At 42.3% G+C, this 21,324-nt stretch overlaps 1 protein-coding gene across 3 annotated transcripts in view; it reads left to right on the top strand.

The window, feature by feature from the left end:
- Positions 1-4,150: 4,150 nt before the first annotated feature.
- The window catches only part of MPZL1 (myelin protein zero like 1), a 62,132-nt gene continuing 44,958 nt past the window's right edge, over positions 4,151-21,324 (top strand). For all 3 annotated transcript variants that reach the window (XM_037825431.1, XM_037825430.1, XM_037825429.1), the window contains exon 1: positions 4,151-4,411. In XM_037825431.1, coding sequence (XP_037681359.1) covers positions 4,321-4,411 — 91 coding nt within the window. In that variant the 5' untranslated portion in view covers positions 4,151-4,320. The remainder of the gene's footprint in view (positions 4,412-21,324) is intronic.

Raw genomic sequence — 21,324 nt, 5'->3', positions numbered from 1 at the left:
CTATATTTAGTTTCGAGATCTCTTGAGCTAAGTATTCCAGCTTGTTGCCTTCAAATTCTGTCTTCTATCCAATACCAGGACACAATTTTGCCAAATTCTCTGCCACTTTAAAACAAGGATTGCTTTTCTTCCAGTTTGCAATAACACATTCATCATTTCTGTTTAAGACCTCATCAGAAGTATCTTTAGAGTCCATATTTCTACTAACAGTCTCTTCAAAGCAATTTAGGCCTTTTCTACCAAGCTTCTCACAGTTCTTCCAGAATCTTCCCCTTATCCATTTAAAAAGCCATTCCAACATCTTTGGTATTTGCAAACTCAGCAGGACCCCACCTCTCTGGTACCAAAATCTGTTCTGGTTTGCTAATGCTGCCATTATGCAAAATACCAGAAATGGATTGGCTTTTATAAAGGGGGTTTATTTGGTTACAAAGTTACAGTTTTAAGGCCATAGAATGTTCAAGGTAAGGCATCAACAATAGAGTACTTTTTGCTGAAAGATGGCCAATGGCATCTGGAAAACCACTGTTACCTGGGAAGGCACATAGCTGGCATCTGCTGATTCTGGGTTGTGTTCCAGCTCCTATATCAGCTCCTGTGCATTTTTCAAAATGATGCTCTTGGGGCGTTCTGTCCTCTCTTAGCTTCTCTGGAGCAAACTCAGGGCTAGCATAAGGTTGCATCAAAGATAATGGCGTTTTCGGGGACATAATACACCCAAACTGGCACACTCCCCCCCCAAAAAAAATAAAAATAAAAAATAAAATGAAAAACAACACCCAAAACATCCCATATCCCTTATCCCCCCTATTGATATATATATCTTTATTTTATTACACATCTGCCCATACACTGGATCCAGGGAGTGTCACAAGGCTTTCACAATCACTTGGTCACATGATAAAAGCTATATAGTTATACAATCATCATCAAGAATCAAGGCTACTGCATTACAGTTCGACAGTTTCAGGTATGTGCCAGTTTGAATGTATTATGTGCCCCCAAATGCTATGTTCTTTGATGCAATCTTGTGTGGGCAGACATATTAGTGTTGATTAGATTGAAATTCTTTGATTGTTTCCATGGGGATATGACCTACCCAACTGTAGGTGATAACTCTGATTGGATAATTTCCATGGAGGTGTGGCCCCATTCATTCAGCGTTGTCCTGGATTACTTCATTGGAGCCCTATAAAAGCGCAGACAGAAGGGGCCAACTTGCTACAGCCAAGAGGGACACTTTGAGGAATGCATGTCCTGGGAGAAAGCCATTTTGAAACCAGAACTCTGGAGCAGAAGCCAGCCATGTGCCTTCCTGGCTAACAGAGGTTTTCCAGACACCATTGGCCATCCTTCAGTGAAGGTACCCGATTGTTGATGTGTTACCTTGGATACTTTATGGCCTTAAGACTATAACTTTGTAACTAAATAAACCCTCTTTATAAAAGCCAATCCATTTCTGGTGTTTTGGGAAAAGGCAGCATTAGCAAACCAGAACAAATTATTTCATTCTAGTTATTCTAATACACAGAAACTAAAAAGGAATATCTATATAATGCGTAAGAATAACCTCCAGAATGACCTCTTGACCCTACCTGAAATCTCTTAGCCACTGAAACTTTATTTTGTTGCATTTCTTTTCCCCCTCTTGGTCAGGAAGGCATTTGCGATCACAGGATGCCAGGGCCAGGCTCATCCCTGGGAGTCATGTCCCATGTAGGTGGGAGGGTAGTGAGTTAATCTGCAGAGTTAGCGTAGAGATACAGGCCATATCTGAGCAGGCTCGTGACTCTTAGGCATAGTTATAAGCAGGCTTAGCTTCGCCATTGGAGAGGTAAGTTTCATAAGGGCAAGCCTGTAGATCAAGGGCTTAGCTTATTATATTGTGAGCTCCTATTATTCAAGAGAATAGCAGGAATTCCCCCGGTGGGAAAGTTTAATAGTTCCACATTTTCCCCCAGTTCCTGAAGGGGACTTTGCAAATACTTTTTTATTTTCTCCCCAAAATATTCTGGGATATATTGGGGTATTACATTAGCCTGTACAGCATAACAAGAACTCATTCCCTATTCTAGGTTCCATGTAATTACACTGTTGAAATAAACTGACCAAACAGGTTAAATTAGATAGCGTGCTACAGAAAATATAAATTTTGTACCAAATAAACCTCTTTTTTTTTGGTCTCACAGAAAAGTTGGAGTTTTAAAATACATTCAATATCATCCTTTACCCTGTGTTCTGAGTTACCTTAGTTCTAACCAGATCAGCTTCATTCACATCTCTAACTGATGTGAATGAAGCTAATTCTGTTTTGGCTTCTTTAACTGTTGCTGTATGGAGTAATGCTACTTTCAGAGCTGTAGAACGCTAGCTCCGAGTCTCAGGTGTCACACAAATTTCCAGGGAATCACCAGGTTATATACAAAGAGCTCAGCATCTTAGAGTTTAGAAATAACAGTTAAAACTCAGGGATAGATGTGACTGCTGTAAGAGCTTACAATTTAGGAACCTTTATAATAAGCCTTATTGAATATTCTGTACCCCTTAGTCATTGATTGCCCAATTCCCAGATAACCTATGCTCTCGAATTCAATTCTCAGGTTTGCTCATTATAGTTACTTTGTATTAGTGAGGACTTACAATATTTATCCCTTTGTTTTTGGCTTGTTTCACTCAACATAATGTTCTTAAGATTCATTCACCGAGTTGCATGCCTCACAACTTTAGTCCTCACAGCATAGTTTTAAAACTACATGCATCTTTTTGAGAACAACTGTCCTTATTATGCTTTGGGTTTTTCCTTTATTCACCCCCTTTTCAAGCATTTAAAAATTTTAGTTGAGTACTTGTTTTTCTACAGTGGCCGACTATGTGCTTTGTGAGAGTGAAGTCTAGGTGTTCCACGTCTACAGCGCATAGTTGTTACTTAATGCATTGCGTTTTTTCCAACTGCCTAAGACATTCCACACACATTTCATAAGGATCTTATTGAAAGAAATAGGGTGACAGGGGTCTGTTGAGCCTTTTTGGTTTTCTCTCATTAATGTTAAAGTAGTTATTATGATTTTGCTTTACTACAAGACTAGTAGGCTCAAACAGCGAAGATACCAGGAGCAGCATTGATAGGGATGACATGTAGACAAAATCTTGACGTCTCCTAATTGTCTAAAACTTGGAGGTGCCAACCTCCCACCTGGATCTTTCCTTTTACTCCTTCATCCCCATCTTTCTTATCCTCTTGTTTCTTGATCTATCCCTTTTGCAGGCTGTGCTCATAAAGATCCTTCCAGACACATTTCAATTGGGCAAGCACCGTGTGGCAGTCACTATTCTGAGCCGAGGTAACCAATAGGAGCAGGGATACCTGACTGGACTGGATGGAGACAACAGGGAACCTTCGGAATCAGGGTGGAAACTTTTCTCCCATCCTCATTTTTGTTGAAAAATCGGAGGCCACTGACAGGCAAAAGTAAAACAAACAAAAAGCACATTCAATTGTGTTCCTCTTAGTAGGAAAGAGTTCCCAGTTCCCACCCCCGCCGTTATGCCAAAAGGGGGCTCCTAAAAGGAGAGTCAGTAAAGCAGGGTGCAGACTTCTTTTTAAGCTAGTAGATTTCTCAAATTGCAACACATAAATTATCTAGTACCAGTAAGGGACAGGCCTTGGGGAGACAGCAGGGGAGAGATGCACTCTATCTGGACGAGTGAATCAGAAGCCTTTCCCCATCTTACCTTTTTTTTTTTTTTAATGAACTGCTTCATTTTATTTAGGTGAGGCTGGTAGGAACTGAGAAAAGCTGAAAGAGACAAGGACAGTACCAGGCAAAGACCCGCGACGAGGAGAGACAATAAAGAGATCTGTGGGATTTTGGACCGTAAGAGAGGCAGAGGACACACTGACAGGCGGTCCGGCTGTCCGGGACAGACAGGCGGACAGCCACGCAGGCAGGCGGAGGTCTACGAGGCGGCAGCCTTGGACAGCCGGGAACCCGGGCCTGCAGCGCTGGATTTGAGGCGCCAGGGTGGGACAGAGAAGGCGGGGCCCCGCAGGCGAGAGAAGGATGACGGACAGCCCGTGCCTTCCAATCGCGTCCGTCAAAGGGCGCGGGGCAGACCAATGAGCGGACCGCTGGGGTCCGCGCAGGGCTGGCGCTGGGGCAGAGGGCTGGCGGGCAGCTGCTGGGTCCCGGAGCTGGGAGCGCAGCGTGGTGCGCGATCTAGAGCCAGCGGCGGCGAGCCTGGAGTCCCCAGCGCGGAGCCAAGCCAGCTGCAGTCGGGACCAGGGCTCAGGGGCGCGGCGGCGGCTGCAACGGGAGGACGATGGCAGTGCCCGCTGGAGCCGGCGCAGCGATTGCAGCCGCAGACCGCAGGCGCTGGCTGTGGTCTGTGCTGGCGGCGGCGCTCGGGCTCTGTGAGTGATGCTGGGGCCGGGGCCGGAGCGGGAGCCGCGAGGGGCTCCCTGGGCTCCGCACACACACCCTTCTTGGCGGTCAGGAACCCTGCGCGTGCGTTGGGCGCCGAGGTGGGGAGGGGGCGCGGCCTGCGCGCCCTGGGGCCGAGCGAACCCAGCGGGCGGGGAGCGCGGGCCCCGGAGACGGGTTGGGGAGGCGCAGAGCCTCTTTCTTCTCCTTCCTGGATCGGGAATGTGGAGAAGGAGGGCAGAATTCCCCACCTTACTCCCTCCTGGGGGGGTTGTCGGGGGGAGCGAGCCGGGCAGGGCAGATGCGTTGCGCTCTACCTGCGTCCCTTGCCTTCTTCAGGTGACTCTGGGTTCCCCAGGCCCTCCCCGGCTTCCGGCTCAGCAACCCAGGGTTCTCCACCTTTGGGAGGTGGCAGAAGGTTGCAGGTTTTTATCTGTAGGGCCTTTGTTGGTTTTGTTTTCCTGTTTAAGCACGTGCATTGTTTTACCTTGTAGATTGTTTCGAATGCTTTCAAATTCATTTTTTTAAGCCCCGGTGGGGGAGGAGTCTTGGAATCTCATTAGTCTTATCTTTGTGGTCTACAAGCACCAAGAGGAAATTTACATTACTTGAATTTCGATGCAGAGAGCTGGGAATGCCCCTGAGATGACCTAACTTAAAAGAATTTGGTCGAATGCTCAGTAATTCCAGACATAGTCACGATAGTTGGACAAGATAAAGAGCATCAAAAAGCACATTTTTTTTTTTCCTTGCCAATTCCTTGGCCAAAGCTTATTGGACGAGTTGTTTTATGGACATGTGAAGAATTTTTGTTGTTGTTCAAAGCAAGTACTTGCTGCCGTCTCCGAATTTGGTTAAGTAATGGTTATAAAAAGAGCCAATTGCTAAGAAACCATGTAACCTTTTTTATTGCTTTTGGTGTTCAGAATGTCAGTTGCATCACATTATGTGAATGCCAGAGTGTACTCAGTAATCTCTTTCATGTAAAGAGTTTTGAGCAGTCCTTCATGTAATCTTTGGAGGCAGGGAAAATAGGAGAAGTTCTGTTGAATAACAGTGTTCCATTTAACAAATGATTCCAGGGGCAATAAAGTATAAATACAACCTCCCCCGGAGACTTAGAGATGCACATGCATTTTGTATGTATATGACACAGTGTAGTCCATATGGAAGACTCTTCTGAGAAAAAAGTGTGCTTTTTTGTTGTTGGTGGTAATCATACTTGTGTTCATGTAAACAAGTAGGAAATAGCCTAAAACTAAGGTTTATCAGAAAGCTTGTGTGCTTCAGATAGAATTATTATTCGTGAGAGGTCAGACATTGCAACTGAAGACAAGTGGCCAGGGTGGTCTTAATTAAACTCAGGGTATTAAAAGTAGTAAGATGGAAAAAAAAAATACTAATAAATACTAATAAGAAAAGATAAGATCACCAGAATAATAGCCCTATACACCTTGGGCATACCTGTATCTTCAGTAATGAAAGATGCATACTGATATGTCAAAGCCAGCTGCTGATTTTATTTTAGCCAGCTGCTGATTTTATTTTAGTCGGCTATTGAACGTTTCTTCTTGCCGAGTCACCTTTTCCTGGTCATGGATACTGCACATAAGAGTTTATCTTTTACAGAAAACATTCTTGAATTTTTTTAATGTAATTTTATTGAGATATAATCACATAACATACAATCATTCAAAGTGTAAAATCAGTTGTTCACAGTATCATCAGATAGTTGTGCTTTCATCACCACAAACTTTGAACATTTTCATTACTTCAAAAAATAGAATGAAAATTAAAATAAAAAAGAACATCCAAAACACCCCATTCCTCTCCTCCCCCCATTGTCCATTTACTTTTTTTAATAGTTTAATTGAGATATATTCACACCCCCTACAGTGTTCCACAGTGTACAGTTATTCACAGCACCATCATGCAGTTGTACGTTCATCACCAGAATCAATTTTGAACCTTTTCCTTACTCCAAAATAAAAATAAAAGCAAAAAAGAACCCCTAAATCTTCCCATCCCCTTCATCTTGCCCTATTCTTCATCTAATTTTTGTCCCCATTTTTCCACTCATCTGTCCGTATACTGGATAAAGAGAACGCAAGCTACAAGCACAGTCACACTATGCAATCTACATAGTTACATAATTGTCTTCAAGAATCAGGGTCACTGGGCTGCAGTTTGAAAGCTTCAGGTATTTCCCTCTAGCCATTTCAACACACTAAAGACTAAAAGGTGGTATCTGTAATAGCGCATAAGAATACCCTCCAGAGTGACCTTTTGACTCCATTTTAAATCTCTCAGCCACTGGAACTCGACTTTGCTTCATCTCTCTTCCCCCTTTTGGTCAAGAAGATCCCCTCAATTCCATAATGCTAGGTCCAGGCTCCTCTCCAGTAGTCATTTCCTGTGTTGCCAGGGGAGTTCACACCCCTGGAAGTCACGTCCCACTTAGGAGGGAGGGTAGTGAGTTTACCTGCCAAGTGGGCTTAGAGAGAGAGGGGACCACATCTGAGCAACAAAGAGGCTCTCTTGGGGGCTGGGGGGGGGGACTTCTAGGCACAATTGTAACTGGGTTTAGCCTCTCCCTTGCAGCAACTAGCCTCACAGGGAAAGGCCTCCCAGATCCAGGGCTCGGCCCACTAAATCAGCAGTCCTCGATGTTTGCAGGAAAATCCACAATAGCTCAGGTGGGGAAGTCCAACACTTCCGCATTTCTCCCCAGCTCTGTGGGGGCAGGGGGTGCCTGCAAATACACTTAAACTCTGCCCATATCACTCTGGGATATGTCGGGATTTCACCCCAGCCTGTACAAACTCACCATATCCCACTTCCCATTCACTGCTGCCTATGGTGTTCAAACAAACTGATTGTACAAGTTAAATTATCTAGCGTGCTACAGAAAATATAGATCCTGCACCTGATAAACATCTCCTCCCTTGGTCTCACATATGAGTTGTAGTTTTAAAACCTAGTCGGTATCATCCTTTACTCTTGGATCTGATTTGCCTTAGTCTGTGAAACCAGATCCTCTTCGTTCATATCTCTAATTAAAGTCTGAATTCTTTTTTAGCTATCTCAACAGTTGCTGTTTGGGGTAATACTGACATTCATAGCTACCAAGTTCTAGTTCCGAGTCTTGTGTGTCACACAGATACCTATAGTTCCAGAGACCAAGCAGGAGCTCAGCTTCTCAAAACCTTGAATTTGATCGGGACACAGTTATTCAGCAAACATTTAATAAACACCTTTTAAGTGTTAAGCACCGAACTCTTCTAGGAAGGACAGTCCATGCCCTACAGTTCAGTGGGAGACACGCTGTGTGATAAGTGCAAGAAGAGTTTTGATAAAGGTGTGCTTGAAGGAGGGGCGCCTCTCAGACCAAAGTTCCAGGAAAGCTGCTGGAAGAAAGGATGTTTGAGCTAAATATACACTGGCTAGGCAGGCCATGGGGAAGGACACTGTAGATACAGAATCTTAGTGTCGTGAATGAACCTGTTGGTAGAGCCATGTGGTGGGAGGTTGGAGTGTATAAGGGGGGTGGTAGGAGTTGAGGCAGGAGAGGCAGCCAGAGGCACTAACTTACAAAGAGCCTTGTTTGCCACTCTTAAGGCAGGATTTTATCCTGAGGGCTGTGGGAAGCCAGTGAAGGATTTCTCTGTATATTGCAGTGTGAAGGCTGAGTTGAAGTGGTGTGAGAGTGAAGATAGGGAACCTGAGGGCTGTTTTAATAATCCAGGGGAAAATGTTGAAGACTTGAATTAAAGCAGCGGGATATGAACTGAGGACCCAGTCACAAGTTATTTTGGAAGTAAATTTGCTAGTGCTTAGAAACTCATCAGATGTCAGCTTTGAGTGAGGATGTGTCTAAGATCCAAGGTTTTGGGTTCGGGAAGCTGGGCATTTTTGGAAGGTGGGACTTTTCACAGACGAAAAAAGTGGGATGAGGGAATAGGAGAGAATGATGAAGGTACGTTTGGATATGTTGAGTTTGAGATGTTGATGAGACAGCCAAATGGAGTTGGACCAAAGACTGTTGGATAGATGACTCTGGAGGTCAGGAGGAGGTTCTTGTTGGAAGTGTAGCTTTGGAAGGCCTCATGTGGATAGTAATTAAAGCTGTGGATTGACTAGAAGAAGTTATCAAGGGTGAGTGTATTGAAGAAAATAGTAGAGGACCAAGGACAGAGAGAGTCCTGGGTACAAGGAACAACCTGAGACACAATGAGTAGAAGAACCGAGCAAGTTTGGTGTCTTGGAAGTCAGGAGAGGCTGATGTTAAGGAAGAGGAAATAGCTAACAGTATCAGATGGAGAGAGGTTAAATAAGAGAAGTCTTCACTGGATTTGGCTATTGGATGGTCTTTGGTAACCCTTAGGTAGAAGGTAGTACACAGCATATGGCATATTTGAAGACTAGTCAAGTATAATATTATATGAAGAATAAATCTTGGTAATTTGCACCAACCATTTCAGTAAATGGCACCACCATCTACCTAACTGCTCAACCTCAAAACTAAGATCAGCCCTTGATTCCTCCCTATCCTTCACCTCCCACATTCAATCAGTTCTCCATCTTCAGAATACATCTGGAATTCATCCACTTTTTTTCTGTCTCCACTGAGCGTTTTACTTCGTCACCATCATTTCTTGCCTCTGTTATTTCATTAGCCTCCCAGAAGGTCTTGCCTTGTCCCTCTTGCTTCATTTTAATCCATTCTTAACATAACTGCAAGAATGATTTTTGTTAAACTGTCTGTTAGATCATGTTGCCCTTGTTTAAAACCCATAATGACTTCTCACCATGCTCAGAATGAAACCCTAACCTCTACTTGTGGCCTACAGAGCCCAGTATAATCTAGTTTCTGCCTACCTCTGTGACTTAACTTGTGTCACTTGCCCCCTTGCTCACTTGACTCAAGTTACACTGCCATTTTTTCTGCTCCTCGACATCATTCCTGCCTCAGGGCCTTGCACTTGCTGTTTGTGCTACCTGGTATGCTCTTTCCCCAGAACTTCCCAGGGCTGGGGCCTTAATTTATTCCTTTATTTTTTTCATTATCTTTTTGAGTGCTTGTGGCTCCTGTAATTTCTTATTCACTTAAAATTTTCCCTTGGTACCATTAGGCCTTTATCCAAGAATAGAAGGATGATTTCATTGATAAATGCTTTTTTCTTTTCCTTCTAAACTCAGTAGTCTATTTAGAAATTGTGATACCTTGTGATGCCTCTGACCTATTGAATAGTTTCCTAACAATGGTGATACATTGTACCCAGTTCCTAGGTTTAACCAACTGGAGTTAGAAATGCAGTATGTCTTTGCTCAGCCTAAGGTATTTATTACTGCAGTTAAGATTGCCTCATAGAATGAAATCCATGACTTTAGCTTCATTATCATGCTGTAACCAACTGAGCAATCTTAGCTGAACTCGCAATGAACATTTTCTACACTGGGACACTGATATTCTATTGTGGGATCTGGGGAGTTTATGATGTGCAATTTAAAATCATTTTTACAAAATGTTTCTATCAAAATTAGGAAATTTGTTCTCTACACTCCAAATATTAACGAACACAATGTGGAGCTGTGTAAATTTCACATAATTATATGCTTCTTCCAGATAACACTTGAAAAGATGAAGAATAATAAGGTGCTATATTGTAGGTTTAGCTTCTATGAGAAGCTGATGAGAACTTATGTGACCCTGGGCCAGATAGTACCTATATTTACTCTCCAGTTGAGTCCACGTTATAATCGCTATGTACCTTCCTCTGAAGGGCATTGCTGAGGATTAAGTAACTTGAGTAAAGGACTCAGGTTTCTTAGAGAAAAATGTGTTTTAGTGCAAATATTTGAATACTCCTAGATGGCTAAGAAGAGCAAAGAGAAAGAGTGAGTGAGAAACTAAGGAGAAGGAAAGAATTTTGTTCTCCTCTCTCTCTCTCTTTTTTTTTCCCCATCCAGGTATAAGTCCTGTTTCTTAGCCCTTAAATGTTTTTGACGTACAACTAAGTTTGCATTATTTCTTTGGTTCTGCTCTTGTTTATTGAATGCTTACTAGGTGCTAAGCTTGTCCAGTGCAATTTATATACATTATCTCATTTACTCCTTACAACTTAGTGAAATAATTATTTTTATTAATTTTACAAATGAGGAAACTAAGGTTCAGAATGGTCATGTCACTCACCCAAGGTTGTATAGCTAATACGTGGTAAAGTTGGAATTCAAAGCCCAAAGCATATATTTATAATCACTGTGCCATATTATGGAGTTTTTTCTTCAAAGTCTCTAGCCATTTCTTGGAAGTCTTCTGGGATGTCTTAAGTGTTTACAGAGAACCCTTTAATTGTCCTGGGCATCCACTGATTTCCTCTACTTTGCAGGGATACTCATGCCAAGATTCCTGATGCCTTAATGCTGCTGACTTTGCTATGGAGGAACCTAGCTGCCGTGTTGACTTTCTTACTAATCATGCAAAAGTATATTCATGTCACCCAGGTGCCCCTCAGGGATTTTTAATGGTGTGATTCTTGTAGGTTCTTCTCACTCTTAAACTGCTCCCTCCGTTTAGGACACAGCATGAATCCATTTCCTGAGTGTCTGATACCAGGCTGGGCTCAGAATGCATTCAGGAGACATTATATGTGGACCAAGCTTCCGAACCTTGGGATGAGTTCTTCCCTGGAGGCTGTACAGCTCCCTCTGCAATTAGACTCCTGGCAGGCTTGCCCTGCAGGATGGCCAAACAGGCTGAGGGCATCCAAACTAGAGACTCTGCATGCCTGCCCTTCCCTGCCATCCCACTGGCAGAGTTTTTGTAGGCTTGCTGTCTGTCCGTCACAAGTAGGAGCCTCTGTCCCAATCTGTTAACTAGGGTGAACTTTGAGCCTATAACATTGAGTCTTGCTCACTTTCAGCTGTTAGGAATTTAATTCTATTTTATTTTTCCAGGACTGCAAATTTAGGAGAACCCTAATGAGGCTTGCTGAACTTTGAACACTAGAGAAATAAGTGAATATGTTAGTAATAAACAGAGGTGATGCTGATTTGTAGTATCAATTTCAGACCAGAAAATGCTGAGTGGGACAATTTCTCATTCTCAATTCAAGTTATAGGTCCACAATCCTTTATCTGCAAATTCCACTATCCTAAAAGCTCTGAAAACCATAGTTTTCCTCCCAAGTTTGGCACAATCTCTTTTGGCTGCAAAATTTGACCTGAACCGGAGAAACTATTTTCAGTTGTGATCCCACTTGATCTGACTATTTGTATGTTTCGCCACAGGAATATTAATGCATCTGATTATGGGATGCTGCTCTGAATTCTGCCAGAGCGGTTACATAATATATAGTCTATGCCCTGTATTCATGTCTAAACTGAGAAGTTCTACATTCGGAAACACACATGGTCTGGAGGCTTTTGATAAGAGATTGTGGGCCTGTATTGTATTTTATCTCTGAAATATTCTTTTACTCTTGTAAATACTCAGAGCTGTAAAATGCATTTTAGTTTAAATATTTTGGTACATAAAACTAATGGCTTGCCACTTATGGTCCTTTATTTAGATTCCTTTCTTATTTTATGTTTAGTTTTACCAGTTGTAGTAGTAATGGGTTATGAGAGATGAGCAAGAATCTCAAATTGTTGATTTCCCCTTATCCTAAACAATTCTGTTCTTTGTTATCTCTATTTTAGCACTTCCCATTCACATCTCAACCCAGTGCAATCTGACTTCTGCTTCCTCTCTCACTTAATTGACACTTTGATAAAGGCCACATGCTATTGCCAAATCAACTGTCCTGTTTCAGATCTTTTCTTTCTGGACCTCTTTGCTTTCCTTGACATTGTTGACCACCTTGATCTTACTTGTTTTGCCTTTGTGACATTACTCCTGATTCTTATCTGTCTTTCAGGTCTGCTCCAAGGGCTCCTGTCTGCCCCGTGTCCCATGCCCATGCCCCAGTGTTGATACTCTTTAGGCGAGTTATGCTCTCAGTCCTCTGTTAGTCCCACTGTTTGCTTGCCTTTGGTGGTCTTATCCATTTTTGTTCTTTTTACTACAATTTATATCTGGCAGATATGGGCATTTAATAAATATTTGTTGAGTAAGTGGTGACTCCCAAAACTATCCCAGTGCTCTGAGCTCTAGATTCTTATCTACTGGATATATCCATTTGTATGTCCAGATGAACCTTGAACTCTCTAGGTTTAAAATTTCATATATATGGCCCCTCTCAACCCTGCCTCCACCTGTACTCCTCTGGCTACTGTTTACATTATTTCCTGCTGTACCATTTGCTTTTCTCTCAGTCATCCAACCCCAAAACTTGAGCATTGTCCTAGAATCCTTCCTTTCCCTCACCCCACCTCCTTTGATTTAATCAGAGCCCTGCCAATGTTTGCCTTCTGTTTCTGGTCCATCTCCTCCTTTCTGTTGCATAAGGGCAGGTACCAATCATTTTAAGTCCAGATTACAGCAAGTGCCTTCTAATGGGTCTCCCTAATAGGAGTCATGTTCTCCTTAGTTCTGTCCTCCCAGCTGTTTCTAGAGGGATCTCTCTCATGGACAGATTTAATTGTGCCACTCTTCTGAAGATCCTCCATCCATTCCCATTATTTATGAGCGTCACTCATGTCCTGCCTCCCATCATCTGCCATTTCCTTCCTTTCACTTCACTGATTCTTTGCAGTATTTCTGCATGATATGGTGTTTTACATATCCTTGATTTGTCCATGGTGTTTTCTCTCTCCTGTTTACCCTTCTCATTTCTTTACCTGGCTAACCCCTTGTGCCAGTTTGAATGTATTATGTCTCCTAGAAAAAGCCATATTCTTTGATGTAATCTTGTGCGGGCAGACATATCAGTGTTAATTAGATTGTAATTCTTTGGAGTGTTTCCATGGAGATGCGACTTTGGTTGGATAATTTCCATGGAGGTGTTGCCCTACTCATTCAGGGTGGGTCTAAATTAAATCACTGGAGCCATATAAATGAGCTGACAAACAGAAGGAACTCAGTGCAGCTGAGAGTGACATTTTGAAGAGGAGCTACAGCCAAGAGGGACGCTTTGAAGAACGCACAGAAGCTGAGAGAGTAGCTGCAGATGAGAGACAGTTTGAAGATGGCCGTTGAAAGCAGACTCTTACTCCAGAGAAGTTAAGAGAGGACAAAACACCCCAAGAGCAACTAAGCGTGACGTTTTTGAGGAGCTGCAGCCTAGAGAGGAGCATCCTGGGAGAAAGCCATTTTAAAACCAGAGCTTTGGAGCAGACGCCAGCCATGTGCCTTCCCAGCTAACAGAGGTTTTCTGGACACCATTGGCCATCCTCCAGTGAAGGTACCCATTTTTGATGGACACTTTACGGCCTTAAGACTCTAACTGTGTAACAAAATAACCCCCCTTTTTAAAAAGCCAATCCATTTCTGGTGTTTTGCATTCTGGCAGCGTTAACAAACTAGAACACCCCTGTTTAGCCTTCCTAGCTCAGGTGTATGTTCATCAGGATATCCGCAGGTAAGGCCAAGTGTTCTGTCCCTAAGCTTCCTATCACTTGGTACTAAAATTTATCTGTTTATATGCAGGAACATTGTCTTACTCAACTTTGGGTCTCCAGTGCTTATGCAATGCCTGGAACATAGTCAATGATCAGTAGATATTAGGTGAGTGATTGAAACTGAACCCCAAGTGGGAATTGCAGACAATAGAGCAGAAAGTGAGTGAAAAGAGGGAGGCAGGGCCTCCCAAAACTCAAGATCCAAGGAGCAGTCAGTCAGTCCTCAGCTTTTCTGTCCAGACACTGGATTTTGACAGTGATTTGGCTCAAGGGAAAAATGTCTAACCAAGCTCTCAGCGGCATAATATCCAGTAAGAATATAATGTCAGCTTACTAGCTCATAGTTAGCATTATAAATGCTGGTATGGTAGAATACTTATGTGGAATATGTTATTAGAGCATTTTCTCCTTGTACAAAGAGATTATCCTCACAGGCTTTCTAGGGAATATGGGATCAGCTCAATGGGTATTTGTTGAATGATCTCAGTGGTTAACAGTCATCAAGTTATGACAGCCTTTCTCCATTGTAGGAATATAACTGACAGATGCATTTGACTGGTTAATTGAACCTTCTTCACTGTTCAGTGTTGGAGTGTGCTGACAATTACACTTTAGACAGGATACAACCTGAATTGGATTGGACTTGAGAATTTCCTGGATCTTTTCAGCTGTCTATCCACAGCCATTGAGTCTTAATATCTTGTTTCAAAATTCATCATCCTCCCTGTTTTAGTTTCCTTGGCTGCCCAAGCAAATACTGTGAAATGAATTGGGTTAAACAATGGGAATTTAATGACTCATAGTTTTGAGGTTAGGAAAAAAGCCCAACTCAAGGCATCATCATGGTGATACTTTTTCCCTGAAGACTGCAGCATTCTGGTGCTGGCTGACGGCCATCCTTAGTCTTGGGCAACTCCATCACACAGCACTGCACATAGCAGCTCTCCTGGCCTCTCCCTTCTCTTCTGGGATCCAATGAATTTCAGCTTCTTCCTCCCTGTGGCTTTTTTTCTTTTTGTGTGTCTGAATTTCAGTCCTCTTATAAAGGACTCCAGTAATAGGATTAAGACCCATCCATCCTGCTTGAGGTGGGCCACACCTTAAGTGAAGTAACCTCATCAAAAGGTCCTACTTACAATGTGTTCACATCCATAGGAACAGGTTAAGTTTAAGAATATGTTGTTCTGGGGCACATACAGCTCAAAACCACCACACTCCCCTTTCTTTATCCAAAAAAAATCAGGTGTTCCTACCAGATTTCAAAGTACTCAGTATACAGATGCTGAATGGAAAGCACATTGGCTTTAGGAGTCGGAGTGAATAAAAATGAACATGAGCTCAGCAAACTTTTATGTTGACTAACAACACAATGGCACAAAACAAAATGACTGGAGAGCTACTAATCCCATTATTTTCTCATCTCCATTATTCTAGTTTGTATTCTGCCTATTTATAGCTGAAAATATATTCTTTCTTTGTTTATATGTTTATTCTCTCCCAGCTCTCCCAGTAGAATATAGTCTTTTCCACTGAGGCCCAGAAAAGTACCTGGGACACAGTAGAAATTCAGTAGGTATTTGTTGAATGTATTTGTTGGTGGTGGGCATGTTGCTAAATTTTGTTAATTGAAATTTGAAAGTTTTCAAGTAGTGGAGCTTTTGAGTTTTCTTAAAATAATAATAAAGTTTCTAAAACACTGAGGTGTAGTTTACCTAATACAAATGTGGGGATTGAGCTCAATAGGACTGCCTTCCCCTAAGCATTACCGTGACACTCTACGAAGCCCCAAGGGCCCAGTACACAGCCAATACCTTGGGAACACATATGAGAACTTGTTTTTTTCCCCTCGCTCTCAGAAAGTGTGTGGATTTACCACTTCATTGACTGCAGTCACCTGCAGGAAGCCCAGGCCTCCCCAGCTCCGTACCATTGCTTGATAAGTTGTTCCTTACTGCTCTGAACATCTCTTACTCTGGCTCTCTCTCCCACCACTCTTGTCCTCTCTGAACCTTGTCATTACCAGAAAATGCATCATCTTCGAAATCTCATCCCACTCTTTAACCACCATCTCCTCTTCTTACATTCCCAGTGCAACAATTTGTGGAACTCATCAAGATTTCTGGTCCTTCCCCACTATCCTGGGTATATTAGTCACTTCCTGGCTGTTTCTCTCTTGCTCCCCAGCCTGGAGTCCATACACCATCATTATAATCATTCCCTTCCAAGTGCTCTCAACTCCCTTGCTCTTCTCTTCCTTCATTGAACTCACCTGGCAAACCCCCATCCTTGGGGAAACCTTACCATCACTTCCTCTTTTCATATCAAAGATTTGTTGACTTAATTATCCCTTCTCTTTGGATCATTCTTACTATGATACAAGCATGCTCTAGAATTTCTAATCTTAATTTAAAAAACCCTCCCTTGATCTCACAGTCCTTTAGCTTACATGTCTGGGCACCAGGTCTCAGCCAAATTTCTCAAGAATTGCTGTACTCCTGTCTTTGTACGTTTTCCGTCCCTTCCCACTCTTGATTCCACCCATCCCACAGCTGCCTTCACAATCCCACTGAAACTTTTCATCTCAGGATTACCAGCGAACTCACCAACCCAACTGACCTTCTCTGTAGTCATCGTATGTAATCTTCAGCTACTCTTCCCTTTGTGCAGTTCTCTTCTCTTGAATTCCCTGACACCCCCTTCTCTGGTTTCCTTCTCCTTGCACACACTGCTCCGTGTCAGCCACCTTTGCAGGATCCTGCCTGCCCTCTGCGTGTTGGTGTTGCTCAAGATTCAGGCCCAGCCCTCATCTCTCTCTACCTTATTTCATGATGTGATGGCATCTTCTCCTGTGGTTTCAAATACCAGCTATATGCTGGTAACTTCCAGATTTTTATATAGATCTAGACCTCTCTAAGCTTCAGATCTGCATATCCAGTAACCTGCTTGACTCCATTTGGATATCTCAGACTTAACATTTCCTTCTCCCTAGTTAAATCTCTAGGTCTGTAAACACCTTTATCCATTTGCTCAAACCAGAAACCCAGGAGTTATCTTGATTCATTCTTTTTCTTCACTCCCAATCTGTCAGCAAGACATCCTGTTTATTGTGTATTTTTCTCTTCCCATCTCCTCTCCAGTTGAGGTCACCACAACACTGTACTAGAAATAATGCGACTTCTTACCTGGTTTCCCAGTTTTTTTTATTTCCCTCCATTCCATTTTCTGTGCAGCAATGAGTTATTTTAAATCAGATGATGTCATTTCCCTGTTTAAATCCTTCAGTATTAGCAAGTTATTCTTGGTTTCTATAATGTCAAAAGCCTGGCATGTAAAGGTATATATAAGAGTATATTGCTAAATTGTTGTATTATGGGCAGATACACATAGTATCTAGCCAATAAAAAAAGGTACTTGCTAAATTTCAAAATAAATGTGTATGGATTACCCTAAATAATTTCTGCCAGGAGTCTATAGTCTATTATCAGTCTATCATAGTCAGAATAGGAACTTTTGTCTTTTTTTTGCAGGGGAAACTAGATTCAAGACTCTAGATATGTCATTTTTTAGATAGTGAAGATGGTGGTGACATTAAGCCAATTAGTACTATGTTTTATGTGGTAGAGATACGTAAGTGTGACGGTGTGACAGAGGATTATCTTTTTTTTTAACTCATTCAGTTGGTGGTTTCATCAATAAGTTATACTATTCAAAATCAGTCATTTCATGAACACATTTTGCAGAATTGATTATGGCTGTCAGAGCCAGCTTCACAGGAAAATAACCAGTACAGTCACACAGGGGCCTGTGCTCAGGGTCCTGCACCCAACTGGAGTTTAATGATGTGTGGGGGTTGCCATCTTTAAATATTAATAATTTTATATATATATATATATTTATTTAAACATTTTTTTATTGTGAAATATAACATACATACAGAAAAGTGATAACTTTCAAAGTATGGTTTAACAAGCAGTTATAGAGGAAATTTCAAAGTATAGAGGAAATTTCAGGTTCTTTGGAAATGACTCTTAGACATAATTACAGGCACAGTTTCACAGTGTGCTAGTTTGTTGTTTTAAGTCCTCCAAAATGCCATTATCTTTAATACAATCTTGTGTGGGCAGACATATTAGTGTTGATTAGATTTTGGAATCCTTTGGCTGTTTCCATGGAGATGTGATTCAATCAACTGTGGACAAGACCTCTGGTTGGATAATTTCCAAGGAGGTGTTGCCCCACCCATTCAGGGTGGGTCTGAATTAAATTACTGGAGCACTATATAAGCGCAGACAGAAGGAGCAAGCTTGCTACAGCCAAGAGGGACACTTTGAAGAATGCACGGGGGCTGAAAGAGGAACTGCAGTTTACAGAGACATTTTGGAGATGGCCTTTTAAAACAGGCTTTTGCTCCAGAGAAGCTAAGAGAGGACAAATGCCCCAAGAGCAACTGAGAGTGACATTTTGGAGAGAAGCTGAAGCCTAGAGAGGAACATCCTGGGGGAAAGCCATTTTGAAATCAGAACTCTGGAGCAGATGCCAGCCACGTGCCTTCCCAGCTAACAGAGGTTTTCCAGACAGCATTGGCCATCCTCCAGTGAAGGTACCCGATTGTTGGTGACTTACCTTGGACACTTTATGGCCTTAAGACTGTAACTATGTAACCAAATAAACCCCTTTTTATAAAAGCCAATCCATTTCTGGTGTTTTGCATTCCGGCAGCATTAGCAAACTAGAACACACAGTTTCAGATATTTTCTTCTAGCTTTTCTAATACACTGGAGACTAAAAAAAAAATCTGTATAATGATACAGTAGTCATAATCCTTTAATAAATCCTATCTTGTCTGTTGCTACTTCTCCCTTTTGTTTGACCACTGTCTCAATCTTCAGGGATATCTGGGCAGTGACGAAAAGGGGTGTTGACATTATTTGGAAGGGGGATGCAGCTGGTTGATGTTCTTGAAGAGACTGATTCCTCTGGGTTTTGGGACTTATTTGGCATAGAAACAATCTGGAAGTTTTAAGTTTCTAAAAACTAGACTTAGTAAGTGAAACTTTTATAGAGTCTGAAATAGAGACATGGGTATGTTTAGGGTTTGGGGAAATACTGTTGGTTGGGGCTTGGCATACTGTGGCAATTTGCAATATCTGGCTGAAGCTTGCGTAAGAGTAACCTCCAGGATAGCCTCTCAACTCTAATGAAATCTCTTAGCCACTGAAACCTTATTTTGTTGCATTTCTTTTCCCCCTTTTGGTCAAGAAGGCATTTTCAATCCCTCGATGCCTGGGCCAGGCTCATTCCTGGGAGTTATGACCCACATTGCCAGGAAGACTCACACTCCTGGGAGTCATGCCCCATGTAAGGGGGAGGGCAGTGAGTTTACCTACAGAGTTGGCTTAGAGAGAGAAAGGCCACATCTGAGCAACAACAGAGGTTCTCTGGAAGTGACTTTTAGGCATAATTACAGTTAGACTTAGCCTCCCCTTCACAGAAGTAAGTTTTGTAAGTACAAGCCTCAAGATTGAGGGCTTGACTTATTAACTAGGGGGTCCCTAATTTTGCATAGCATATATTCTGTCCAAAATAAACATTCAGTGTCTCACATTATCCTCACTTAGTTATATAGTCATCATCACTCTAAACTTTAGGCTTTTATTGTAACTCAAAACATCCCATAACTCTTATCACCCTCCCAATTATTTATACCACTCTGTTGTTAACCCTTTGTACAACTGTCATATATTTGAAGTAGGTCATGCAAAAACTTATTTATATTTGTAGTGCTGATCTGTGAGGTACATGACTTTAATCATCCCCTTTCAATCCTGCTCGCCTTCAATGTGGCACTGATACTTATAATCCCATTAACGAACTTTCATCACCCCTGTCCATTCCCATACCTTTAAGTTCAGCCTCGTTAACAAGTCTGTACGTATTAGGTAATCATTCCCCCTTCACTAGCTTCTGCCTATCTCTAGGTCCTCTATATTCTACATTTTAAAACTCTGATTTTACAGAGTTTTTTGATATTTGAACTTGTTTTTGTCAGTGAAGTCTGTTGGGGCAGTGAGCATGCACGGGAGCTTGGAGCCTCGGCTTGCAGGCGATCTTCCCTCCTGCCTCCTCTGTGCTTCCCAGGAATGAGTTCTCAGCTCCCCACCCCCTGTAGCCCTGACTCTCACCCCGACTCCCCCACCCCATAACTACTGCTGCCTTTCTCCCTGTTCCACAACCAGGTCCCCTCAGTTGGGGAAACCCATGTTCCCCCTTTGCCCTCTGGTTCTGGCGGAAGCTGGATACAAGCTTGGGGGTGGGGGTGGGGGGGGCAGTGAGGTGCATGCCCTGGGCCGTTTGGGGCGGGGCAGGGCCATGGTCATCCCCACCTCCCGCCCCAGCTGACAACACCATGGCAAATTTGGTGGGTACCAAGTACTTTCCCACTCATGGCTCAGCCCTGCATTTTTATTTTGTATTGCCCTGCAAATTATGCATCTCACTACTGTATCTGGTGACTGGCAGCAAGCACCTTGGGGAATTTCTAGACTAAAATCATATTGCCTGTGCTCTATGGTCTAGAATTGGGAGGGTGAGCAATCATCTGTACTTTATTCTGAAACAATCCCAAAATTATTTTCTGAAAGTGCCACTGTGGCTTTCAGGGGGCTGCCCTGGCTCCTCTCCCACCTGTGGGTGAGATGACCACAGACCTAGATGAGAAGTCTGGTTTGGCACCTCAGCTTTTACAACTGACTGTCAAACTACTCTCTGGTCCTTTGATCTGTTCAAGGAAGTGGATCTGCCTTTGATAATCAAGACAGACCACGATGGTAAAGAATATAACTGGAGATATTTTGTCAAACAACTTTTATCAGGAGCCCAGTTAAGAGAAGTGATATTTACAAAGGATTGTGTAAGTGATTTTCAGTCCATTTTTTTCTTGAGCTATTCCACGTCTTTCTTGTCTTGGTTTAGCTTTGTACTTGGAATGTAGTGCTTTGTCTCCTTACACAATTGCTTTCTTTGAATTTTCTGTGTTGTCATGTCTTCAGCTTCTTTTTTTTCTTTTGAAGGGCTATAAGGAAATCCCACTTTATAAAACTCACTACTGCACCAGTATAGAGTGTTCTTGTGGACATGCTGTCTACATTTTTCATAGTGCCCTAAATAAACTATCATACGAGAAATTTCTCCTGAACACACAGGCCAGGAAAAGCTTTCCTTTAGCCAGTGTATGAGACCATATGTCCTGCACATCTGTGTTCCATTTCTCCCTTCCCAATACTGGTCTTTCATTTTAATTTATATTTTCCAAAGTTTTATTTAATATTTATGTTTATATGTA

This window comes from Choloepus didactylus, chromosome 2, assembly GCF_015220235.1.
Source record: "Choloepus didactylus isolate mChoDid1 chromosome 2, mChoDid1.pri, whole genome shotgun sequence".
Lineage (NCBI taxonomy): Eukaryota > Metazoa > Chordata > Mammalia > Pilosa > Megalonychidae > Choloepus > Choloepus didactylus.
The sequence above is the reverse complement of the archived record's forward strand: the minus strand, read 5'-3'. Positions and strand labels throughout refer to the sequence as shown.